General features: G+C 61.1%; 1 protein-coding gene across 3 annotated transcripts; it reads left to right on the top strand.

Moving 5' to 3' along the window:
• The first annotated feature begins 556 nt into the window (after positions 1 to 556).
• Positions 557 to 9,949, top strand: AK1 (adenylate kinase 1). Of its 3 annotated transcripts, XM_030293065.1 has the most exons (8): positions 562 to 603; positions 3,145 to 3,216; positions 3,403 to 3,441; positions 4,852 to 4,887; positions 5,058 to 5,221; positions 5,918 to 6,034; positions 8,231 to 8,422; positions 8,674 to 9,949. In XM_030293065.1, the coding sequence occupies exons 3-8, from the start codon at positions 3,435 to 3,437 to the stop codon at positions 8,740 to 8,742; spliced, it is 585 nt and encodes a 194-aa protein (XP_030148925.1). In that variant the 5' UTR covers positions 562 to 603; positions 3,145 to 3,216; positions 3,403 to 3,434; the 3' UTR covers positions 8,743 to 9,949. The 3 variants fall into 3 exon arrangements, with proteins under 3 accessions (XP_030148926.1, XP_030148925.1, XP_030148924.1); XM_030293066.1 differs by lacking the exon at positions 3,145 to 3,216 and having other exon boundaries at positions 557 to 603; XM_030293064.1 differs by lacking the exons at positions 562 to 603; positions 3,145 to 3,216; positions 3,403 to 3,441 and adding an exon at positions 4,605 to 4,687.
• Positions 9,950 to 11,237: the final 1,288 nt, after the last annotated feature.

Below are 11,237 nucleotides of genomic sequence, written 5' to 3'. Positions count from 1 at the left end.
GCCCCTTCTAACGGAGGGGGGCAGGGAGTTCCAGGTGGGTCTTGGCCCAGGGGTCCCTGGGCAGGATCTGAGGAGGGCAGGTCCTTGGGGGTGGGGAGGACTGTTCTGGCCGGCAAAGCCCCCAGAATCCACGCAATGATTGCCTCCCGCGCTGGGTCTGGCCTCTCTCTGCCAACAACTGGCTGTGGGATTTTACACAAAGAGCCTCTTCTCTCCGGGTCTCAGTTTCCCCAGCTGTCCTACAGGAAGCCGGGTCCTGTTCCCCCGCCGAGATGTGGGCACATCGGAGGTCAGGCAGGAACGGAAAGCCCTCTGCAAACTGTTAAGTGCCGTGCTGTGTGCAGGCACAGCCAGCGGGGGGGATGCGCGGCGGGGAGGCGCCGGCCTTGCTCTGGCTTCCCATCGGGGCTCACCCCGGTCCGGCCCCCCACTCCCCTCCCGGTCCGCTCTCCCTCCCTCCTTCCCCCCTCCCTGCCCTCGCGGAGCGCTGGCTCCCGGCATGCTGCGCGCTGCTGACAGCCTTATAAATAGTCGCCTTTGCGGCGGCCGGCGAGGACGGGCAGGGCACCACTGGCCCCGGCGCCCGCCGCACCCCTCCCCCAGGTCAGTGTGTGCCCGTGTGCATGTCTGGGCGCGCGGGGGGCGCCTCTGCGGGGCGTGGGGAAGCCGCGCACGCCCGGGGGGCGCCAGCCTGTGTGTGTCGGGGCATCCTTGGGGTTTGTGCGGCTGTGTGTTTGTGTCGGTGGTTATGATCCGTGTGTATTTTGGCCTGTCTGTTCTCCCCAGGCTCTGCTCTGGGTGTTTGTGCCATCCTGCGTGTGCCCCTGCGGGGGGGATGTGTGTTGCCGTCCTTCCTAGCCTCCTAGACAGTCGCCCCTTTGTCCCGGCTGGCACTCCCGGGGCTGGGGCTCCAGGTCCCTGCCCTTGGCACGTCCCAGCTGGGGCCCGGGGAAGAGGGCTGTGGCCTGACTCCCTGCCCCGGAGGACCTGGCAGGGGCAGCCTTTGTGATTGGAGGAGCTGTCCTGCCATGTCATTTTGAGCGCTGGGGGGACGGGAAGCCCCCCGGATGATTGGTGAGGGCTCTAAGGGAGCCCTAGGGCCACCTTTTCTGAGCACTGCTCAGAGATCCACTCAGGACTCTCCAGCAGGAGCGGGTCACGGCCTGGGGATACAGGCCCAGAGAGGGGACACCAGGTGCCCAAGGTCACACAGCTGAGCGATGGGCCCTTAGGTCGCTGTCCCCCCGGGCCCCTGTTCCCCAGGCCCCTCGGCAGACCACCCAGTCATGAGAGGAGTCGCTGCAGCCTGTCTCGGGGGCCTTATAAGGTCTGGGTGCTGAGCCTGTAACCCAACTCCGTCCTGGACCCCTGGCCTCTGTGATGCCTCCTCACGACTCATGTTATTTTGGACGAAGGAAGTGGCAGGTGCCAGCAGGACAGAGGGGCTTAGGTTACTGGGAAGAGGCAGGGCAAGGTGGGTTGGAGGCCACTCCTCAGGGTCACTGCAGGCTCTCCCTGGCCTGGGGACCCTCCTCCTCCCTTGCCAGCTGCTGCGGGCCATTGGCAGCGTCTGCCCTTCCCTAAGCACACTCAGCAGGAAAAAGGCTATAACTCATGGCCCATGAGTGGTAGGACGGCCAATAAACCTGCTGAAAGACCTACTGGGTGCCAGGCCTAAAGCAGCAGAAAATGCAACCCTGAGTTTGACCCCAGCCTGGCTCTGGAGCAAGTTTCTCCTTCTCTCCGAGCCTCAAATCCATTCCAAGACAGCTGGGAGGTGGAGTGAGGCCCCCAGCCCTATGCTCAGCCTGGGGCCAGGCCCGGTCTGGTGGGGCACACGGGCCTGCAGTTCCGCAGAGAGGTCCGATACTGTGTGGTATGTGCTACGCTGGGGGCGTTCAAAGGAGGCACCTGCCAGTGTGGGAGCGGAGGACGGAGTCCAGGAAGACTTCCTGAAGGAGGTGACACCTGAACTGGGTCCTAAACAATAGCACCTGGGGAGAGGCATCCAGGCATCAGGTGCAACAGTAGCTGGGCCTGGAGGTGGGACGCAGTCATGGTGGGTGAGGAAGCTCCAAGCGGTTCAAGCGGTGGCTGTGAAGGCTGCAGAGGGTGGGGGTGGGGGGGGGGCCAGGTTACTGAGCCCTGTCAGCCATGTTAGGGGCCCAGGCTTTATCTTGGGAGCCAAGGAGCCACAAGTGGAAGGGTTTTAAGCAGGTGAGCGATGTGGTCTGATGCTTATCACAGAAAATCCTGCGGACTGCCTGGTGGGGTATGGAGAGACCCACGGGAGGCTGGGGCAGTGGCCAGGTGCCCTGCTTGGAACAAGGAAGTGGTGTTGAGGACACAGACTGCAGAGAGGATCGGGAGCAAGAGGGTTGGGATGTGGGTGTGCAGGGTGGAAGTCGGGTGTGAGAGAAGACAGGGCCTCTGGCTGGGTAATAGGGCACGGAGCTGGGGACGTGGGAAGGTCTTGGGGCCTGTCCAGGGGCTGTAGATTCACAGGGCTGGGGAGGGAGGCCGGGGCTGCCTGGGCAGAGGCAGGGGTCCTGGGAACCTGGAGCCAAAGTGAGAGCGAGGAGTAAAGGGCCTGGGGTTGCGGGCATGCCAGGCGGGAGGAATGCCGTGGCGGGCGTCAAAGGTCAAGGCAAGAGTGGCTGTGACGGTAGCTGGTAGCCTTGGGGAGGGCCGGCGGGGGGGGGGGTGGGGAACGGAGGCCAGAGGTGTGTAGGTGGTAACTGTAGGTGGGAGGGGACGTTGAAGCAGAGTGGGGTCCCCAGAGGGGTCGGGGTGGACTCACATGCTGAGGAACACGGTCCTCGAGGGGGTGAGAGGGCAGGGGCCATGTGGGGGGTGGTGAGAGCCGGGGATCCCCCATGACAGCTGTACAGGGCTGTGTCCCCCATGAGCAGCTCCTACAGCTTCCTCCCCCTCGGGCCTCCATAATGTCCCTTTGAGCATCCTTGTCCAAACCCCACCCCAGGTGAGATGTATTGCAGCTCAAGTCCCCCCTCTCTGGCCTCCACAAGTCTTTCCTCCTGGCCCCGGGGGAGCATCACCAAGGTGTTGGGCAGACGCCTGTTTTCTGGGACTCACAAAGGGAGCGGCCCAGCAGGTGCTGATGTCACTGTTTCCGTCCCTCAGCACCGCCCTCACCGCCTGGCTCCTCCAGCGGGAAAAGGTGGACAGGAGGGGGCTGCCGCCCTTTTGTTACAGGTGAGGCAGCGGACACACACGGAGGAAAGGTGACTTTCCCGAGGTCACCCAACCTGCCGGGGGCCTTCGCTGCCCGGTGCCGCTGGGAGCATCAGGGCCTGGGGCACACCGTGGGGCTGGGCAGGAGCAGAGGCAGGATGGAGGAGAGCCCCCCTCACCGGCCCCACCTGTGCCCTTGTCTTGCAGAGCGCTGACTCGGCTCCCCAGACCTCAGCAGGATGGAAGGTACTGAGTCTCTTCTTTGCTGCTCATTGCCTGGGCCTCGGTGTGCCCATCTGTTAAGGGGGCGTGCTTTCAGGAGACATTCTGGGAAGGGTTGGGGGAGGTTCTGGGGCTGCCAGAGGGGCCCGTCTGGGAGCCTCCGACATCCTCCTCAGGCATCTCACGGGATGCGCCAGCTCCAGGACTAATTTCAGAAGCGATGAGGCCTCCTTGAGGCTCCTGAGGGCCCCACAGCTCACCTCCTACACTGGTATTTATAGAGCTGAATCCCTGCCTCTTTCTAGAAAGGGTGGGCGCTAGCAAGGGGAGGCTAGCCCTGGGGAGAGGCCCCAGGTGTGTAAATGCCAAGCCTAACAAGGACGAGGCAGCGCCCAACGCCTCTGTGGGACTCAGTCTCCCCGTTGTCCAGAGAGGGTGGGTCTTGAGGATGTCTGGGGCCCTCCTGGCTGCTATGGGCTGGGACCTGGAGGGAGACATGGGGCCAGCAGGGAGCCTGGCAGGCCCGCCTCCTGGCGGCATCACGGCCCCATCCTTGGCGTTGTGCCTCAGCCTGGGTGGCCCTTAAAGGAGCCCGCTGCTGCCGCCCGAGCCGGCGGTCACCCTGCCACCCCTCGGGCTCCGAACAGCAGCTGCCGCCGGGCTGTGGCCTCCCCCACCTCCAGGTGGTAGCCGGCCCACGGCAGGCAGCTGATGGGAGCCCTCGGGAGAAGTTGTTCTACAGATAACTCCTCTGGGTTTCCAGCCTCGGGGCCAGAGGGCCCCTGGGAGCTGCCAGGCCTTCGTCAGTGGGGAGGGACAGAGAGCCAGAGAGGGCCGGGGACTCCTTTCCTAAGGTTACGCAGTGAGGACCTTCTTCTCCCCTGAGAAGAGGGGAAGGCCGGGCCGCCTGGGAAGAGGGCCCAGCTTCCGGTTCTGGGTCTGGCGCCCTTGGAGCAGGCCTCAGTTTCCCTCCGTCTGGTGAGGCTGTGGTCCTGCTGAGTTCTAAGGGCGGGGCTGAGGTGGGAGCATCAGCGCACCTCCCACTCTGGGCAAGGGTTCTTTGTGCCCACCGCAGCCGGCTTCCCTGGCAACCGTCTCCGGGGCAACGTATGTTGTGGTTGCCGACTCCACGTTTGAACCGCCCAGGGAAGGCGGGCGATGGGCAGGCCCGGGGTCTGGGAGGGAAAGGGTAGGGGACACAGCAGAACGGGAACCATGGGGGCCTGCTGCGTGAGAAACCTCCACAACACGGAAGACTGTAAGGCCAGAGGTGACCCGCCGTTGCCCAGCCGCCCACAGGGAGGGGCTGCGAGGGTGGGCGTCCGAGCCCCTCAGTGGCTCCAGGCTTTAGAGGGCCCGGCCCAGGCCTGTCCCTCCCGAGGTGCTGTTTGCCAAGCGAGTGACTGAACTCTGCTCCCCTCTTCTCCCCCACAGAGAAGCTGAAGAAAACCAAGATCATCTTTGTGGTGGGTGAGTCCAAGGCAGGCGGGGAAGGCGGCCAGCAGGGAGGCTCTTTGCAGGCGTCGGTGGGAGCCTGGGCCTGGGGTGGCACCCCGGGGCGCTGCCCCTTCTCTGCGGGGTGACCCTATCCCTGCGGCGGCCCCATTTCCTGGGGCTTCTGAACGGGTGGGCGCTTGCAGGAGGGCCCGGCTCGGGGAAGGGCACCCAGTGTGAGAAGATTGTCCAGAAGTACGGCTACACCCACCTCTCCACCGGGGACCTCCTGCGGGCCGAGGTCAGTTCGGGCTCGGCCAGGGGCAAGATGCTGTCGGAAATCATGGAGAAGGGGCAGCTGGTGCCACTGGTGAGTGGGCCCGGTGGGGTGGGGGGTGACGGTGGCCCTGAGTGGGCTCCAGCCAGCGGAGCCCATGACACTCTGCCTTGACCTTCCCTGGCTCCAAACACTCCTGGCTTTGGTCCTCATGGCCCTCGGCAGAAAATTCCTTCTAGAAGCTCCCAGAGCCTCTAGGACCCTGCCCTGCTGACCCCTTTAGCCTCACTCCACCCACTCAACCCCCCTCTCCCCAGCTCTCCGCCCTCCAGCTGCCCTGGCCTTTCTGTCCCGTCCAACTCATTATATTCCTTCCTGCCTGGAATGTTCTTTCCTCCTCAGCTTTCAGACCCTCCTGGCTCCACAGATTTGGGCTCAGACCCCCTAATTTTATCACTCCTTCTCTGCCCATTCAACCTGTGAAATGTTTGGAAATGGATGAACTGGCCTCACCACACTGTGAGCTTCTTGAGAAAGGCCTGCTTTGTTCACAGTGGTGTCCTCAGAGCCCTGGACGGGAGCTGGCGGGGAACAGGGGCTCCATCGATATTATTGAATGAATGAATGAATGGGTGAATGAATGATTTAATCAGCCAGTCAAGTCTTCGCATTCAAAGGAAGCTTCCTGGAGAGAGAGGCTTGTTTGGAACTTCTTTATTAGGGCAGAGGCCTAGAAGAAGGCGGAGGGAGAGGGGCTCATGACCCCTCCATCTTTTCCGGTGCCCCCAGGAGACAGTGTTGGACATGCTCCGAGATGCCATGGTGGCCAAGGTTGATACTTCCAAAGGCTTCCTGATCGATGGCTACCCTCGGGAAGTACAGCAGGGAGAGGAGTTTGAGCGGAAGGTAAGTGCAACTTGGTGGGTGCATTTGGGAGCTGTGATGTGGGGTGGTCAGGTGGAAAGAGGGCTGCCACGATGGCCAGAGAGAGTTTGGGGCAAAGAGACACTGATTGTGGGGTTGGGGTGGGGAGAGGGATAAGGAGGGAAACTGGAGAAGACTTTCTGGAAGTCTTTCTAGAAGTTTAGAAGAAAAGTCTAGAAGAGGAGGAAGCACAGGCTGGGGAGCTCACAAACCCGAGCTCAGGTTCCGGCTCAACAGGCCTGAGGCCGATCATCCTGCCTCCCTGACCCTCAGTGTCCCCCCCATTTGCAAAATGGGAAGACACAGTTGGCAGCTGCCTTAAGGAGCAGAATGGAGATTAGAGAGAATGTACCCTCCAAAAGTGGGGCTTGGCACCTTACGAACACAGAGGGCCAGGGAGTGCGAGGGACAGGGCTGGAAGGCTCCGGCTGGCATGGGGAGAAGAGAATCTATGGGGCAGGGCAACCAGGATGATGTGGGAGAGGCGATTCAGGCCTGGCTGGAGGCCTCCAGTGCCAGGGAGGGGAGTCCAGTCTCCTTCCGTGGGCCGCGGGGAGTCTGTGAAAGGCCTAGAAAAAGTAGGCCTTGAGGATGATGGCCCCAAGTTGCCTGAACAGCTTCCCACCAGGAAAACAGGGTGGGGGCACCTCTCCCAGACATATGCACACAGGCCCCAAGCACACGCACGTGTGCGTGCACATACACAGCACAAAGCCACAGGCACGTACACACATGCACACAGGCACGCATACATGTGCACACACGTCTGGCAACGCACATACATGTACGTACATGGACACAGCTCACTGATACACAGGGATATACACATACGCACACACGTGGGCACACACACATACACCCACGCCTCCGGTGTCACAGGTCACACTAGGGAAACAGGGCTGCAAGCAAGTGCAAGGGTGGGGGCTGGGCTCAAGGAGGTTTTCTTGGCAGAGGGACTCCTCCCTGGCCTTGTGGGGAGGACCAGGCATCCCGACAGGCTGGGGCAGGACCAGACCCCCAACCCCCACCTCCCAAGCCTGTGATGCTGGGGCCACCTTTGGGCTTCCATAACTTTGAGCCTCCTCCAGTGGAAGGAGATTGGATTTCCTGACCTTGAAGTGCCCGCAGGACCTCAAGAAAGTGTCTACCCTGCTCTGGGCCTCGGTTGCCCTGTCTTTGAAATGGAAGCGGGCTGGGCTTCCTTCAGACTGGGAGGCCATGGACCCTGTGGTCAGGTGCTAGGCAACCTCAAGGCACGTCCTGTCATGACCCACCCATACCAGCTGTGTGACGTCACCTCTGACCCTCAGGGCCACATCTAGAAAATGAGATTACTAAAAGTCTCCTTCCTTCCTGGGGCTGTTGGGGGCGTCACTGTGGGTGGTGGGCTCAGCGCAAGGGCCCAGCCCTGCCATGGGCTCCAGGGGTCCTGGCAACACGTCTTCTCACATCTGGACACCAGGGGGCATCAGGGCCTCACCGAAGGAGGACAGGTCAGCCTCCATCCTTGCCCTTCCCTGCTTATTCCAACAACAGTGACGTTATTCAGAACCCCCCAGAGCTCGGCAGCCCGTCACCCCTCAGTCAAGTCCTGTCCAGCCCTGCTGTGTCAGACAGATGCCTTGATGTCCTTAATGGCTCCTGGACTGGCAGGGGAGAGGGACACTAAGTGAATCACCAGAGGCCTCCTGAGACATTCTGGGCAGAGAAGTAAAGGGGACTCAAGAGTGTGCCCCAGAGGGCTGGGGACGGTGGGCGGGGTGGGGTGGGGGGTTGCATCTGGGCAGACTGCCCCAGAGGAATGAGATTTTAGCTCAAATCTGAAGGCAAGTACTTGGGATTGAGGATGAGGATTCTTGGCATGAGCGAAGGCCTGGCTTGGGAGGAGGTTGACGAGAGCCTAGACTTCAGAGAATCGGTGTGTCTGAAGCCAGGAGAGCAAAGGAGTGGGAAACACAAGGTGAGGAAGGCGGGAGGCCCTCTCTGAGGGCACTGGAGAGCTATGGAAGAGGTTGGAGCAGAGGAGTAGTTTTAGGAAGGTCCTTTAGGCTGCCCTGGGGAAGGGCTTGATGGTCTGATCTGAGTGGGTCTCAGGTGAGGCCTCAGGCATGGGAGGATGGGGAGGAGATGGCCCCGGGGACGGGAATGGGGCCCCTGTGACTACCGCCCCACCCGCAGATCGGACAGCCCACGCTGCTGCTGTATGTGGACGCAGGCCCTGAGACCATGACCCAGCGGCTCCTGAAGCGCGGAGAGACCAGCGGGCGGGTGGATGACAATGAGGAGACCATCAAGAAGCGACTAGAGACCTACTACAAGGCCACGGAACCTGTCATCGCCTTTTATGAGAAACGTGGCATCGTACGCAAGGTGCGCCCCCTGCAGGCCGCGGGTAGCCCCAGGAATCTGGAGTTTTGCCTAGGTTGGCCAAAATCCCCGTGACCCTGGGCCAGCCCTCCATTCCGGGCCTTGGTTTCCCCGCTGGCTCCGTGATGGGCTGCTGTCCCCTGTGGCTGGGCTCAGAGAGTCAGGCCACACCTCTGGGGGAAGTGAGCCCCTGCCCCAATGAGGCCCGCATGGCCCTCCCCAGCATCTCTGCCCTCCCGGCCGTCTCCCTGCAGGTCAATGCCGAAGGCTCCGTGGACAATGTCTTCTCCCAAGTCTGCACCCACCTGGATGCCCTCAAGTAGCAGCACTGGAGCCCCTTCCCCTGCTGCCCGCCCCCCCCACCCCACCCCGTGCTGACCTGAGGCTGTCCTGGCCTGAGCTCAACGCCTCCACCCTGCCCGGCTGGAGCACAGACAGAGGAAGCCACTTATCCTGTTTTCATGGACAGCCAAGCACTAAAGGAATTTCCAAGGACATTCGGTTTTATTCCTTTTTCTTTGCTTTCACTGGAGTTGATCCACGTGATGTGGCCTCCAGCAGCCCCTCACCCTCCCAGTCCTCCTCAAGCCCCTCACCCCGCCTCTGCCAGCTGCCCTCCCCTAGTACCAGGGGAAGGAAGACCCAGGGCCCTTCCTCACCCAGGGCATGCTGGGTCTGGGGGTCCCGGGTGACTGAGGCAGGGTCCTTGCTCTCAGGGACTTGTGGTCAGGCAGAGCTGGGCCTTGGCCTGCGTTCCTCTGAACCCTTGCTGTGTGGCCTTGGCCCTGACCCCTCATGTCTCTGAGCATGTTTTCTATGCTGAACCCCACTGGGGCCTGTGTGCAGTAGGCAGTGAGGTTATAGGCTGTGGGGGGGTTCCTGGGCAGTGGGGGTGGCACATGTCAGCTGGCTGGGGGGGCAGTTATTGGCCTCCTGCGTGTAAGAAGTTCTGAGCGTCTGGAAAGGGCATCGAGATGGAAAGGTCCGCGGCACCTCCCTGAGGAGGCGAGACACGAAGGGCCTCCCACCGGTGCCTCCCCGGACGGGTCACAGCCTGCCCTTTCTGAGCCTGTTTCCAAATCTGAGTTAGGGTCCGTGCCCCCTGCACCCCTCCCCTCCCAAGGGTAAGACGAGAACACGCTGAACGGGGGTGTGGGAGGGAGTCACCGGGGCCTGCGGGAGCCGAGACCAGAGCGGCCTTGGGGATGGTGCAGGGCTGGGGTGCTTCAGGGATGCCCCAGAAATCCCTGGGGGGAGAAGCACCTTCCCTTTTCTGTTCTTTCACTCTGTGACCTCCTCACCGAGGAAGGCTCAACTTGGTGCTCACGTGTCCTTAACACCCGTCCTAGTCCCCGCCGACTCCCTTTAGAGCCAAGAGAACCTTCAGCGGGCCACACCTGGCTGGACCGAAACGCGACGTGGGGCTGATTGGGCCCAAGGTGTGTCCCCTTTTATTTATGGCAAGCGTGGCTGGTCTCCCTTCTGCATTAGTTATTTAAACTTTCCTTTAAAATAAACATATTTAAGTTACGAAAGGTGAGTCTATTGAAAGAATAACAGCACAAGTAAAGCCAGCACAGGGGAGGTAGGAGAAGGCAGGCGTCGTGGGGGGATGAGCCTTCTGGCCCCGGGTGGGTGCGGGAGGGCAGGTCTCTGCTGCTGGCCTCTGTTCCCCGTGCCAGCTGGGGTGTGCGGGGGGGCCTCCTTCTCTCTGTGACCTTCCACCTCCGCCAGAGGGCACATCCGTCCAAGCGGGCTAACACGCGCACACGCACCTAGCGCAGGGCTGCGGGGATCAGCGGGGAAGAGACGCGGAGAAAACACGCCGAAAACGAGCGGCGAAAAACACGCCAAAGATGACGAGGCGCTACGGAGATCACCTGACAGAAGCATCTTCGTCATCTGTGTTTTTTTCTAGTTACTGCACCGTCACTCCAGGTGTGTCCCAGGTGAATGACAATCTAGGCTGACCCCAACTACTGTTCACCGCAGAATCACTTTATGCGCTTAAAACAAGAAGCGGCTTGAAAAAACACGGAAATGTAAAAGCTCCAGTGACCATCACCCGGTCCCTGCTACCACAGACACTCCTTTTGAGGGTGTCCTCTGTGCGTGTTTTCCAGAGCACCGGGCTGTGCTGGCAAGACAGGCTCATAAGCCGCCACCTGCTGGGATGTGCCACCCCACACCCCGACCTCCAGCGACAGGAGGGGGCCTGTGCTCACAAAACAGATCAGTTTTCAGCAGCTGAGTGCACAGGGGTCCCCTGGTGGCAGCGGGTTCCTTGAGCTGGAGCTCTGGAGCGGGGCCTTGAACATTCCTTAGGAGCTCTCTTCACTGTAAGACAGGGCACGGAAGGGTAGAGGGAACAGCTCTGCCGAGTCACAGAGGCCTGTTGGATGGAATACGGGCGAGAAGGGGGTACAGTAGCAAGAGACAAGCCCGGAGGGGCCAGATTTGCAGGGCCTTGAATGCCGACCCAAGCATCCAGTCTCTCCTCTAGGGGCAATGGGAGTCTCAGAAAGAGGATTTTTGTTTTGTTTTGTTTTGTTTTCAATGTTTATTTCTGAGAGAGAGAGAGCGTGAGCAGGAGAGGGGCAGAGAGAGAGAGGGAGACACAGAATCGGAAGCAGGCTCCAGGCTCTGAGCTGTCAGCACAGAGCCCGACGCGAGGCTCGAACCCACAAACCGTGAGATCATGACCTGAGCCGAAGTCGGACACTCAACCGACTGAGTCACCCGGGTGCCCCATTAATGAAAAATTGTAAACAAATTGAAAATTGGAGGAAATAATACAGTGAACACCAACGTACAGTAA

This window comes from Lynx canadensis, chromosome D4 (assembly GCF_007474595.2).
Source record: "Lynx canadensis isolate LIC74 chromosome D4, mLynCan4.pri.v2, whole genome shotgun sequence".
In the NCBI taxonomy this organism is placed as follows: Eukaryota; Metazoa; Chordata; class Mammalia; order Carnivora; family Felidae; genus Lynx; species Lynx canadensis.
The sequence above is the reverse complement of the archived record's forward strand: the minus strand, read 5'-3'. Positions and strand labels throughout refer to the sequence as shown.

What these genes read in the sequence shown, in the direction of transcription:
- AK1 (XM_030293064.1), top strand. Translation starts at nt 4,633, where the DNA reads ATGGGGGCCTGCTGCGTGAGAAACCTCCACAACACGGAAGACTGTAAG. An exon ending in GGAAGACTGTAAGGCCAGAG is followed by an intron (nt 4,688 to 4,851) that starts GTGACCCGCCGT and finishes TCTCCCCCACAG; the next exon opens with AGAAGCTGAAGAAAACCAAG. An exon ending in GAGAGGAGTTTGAGCGGAAG is followed by an intron (nt 6,035 to 8,230) that starts GTAAGTGCAACT and finishes CCCCACCCGCAG; the next exon opens with ATCGGACAGCCCACGCTGCT.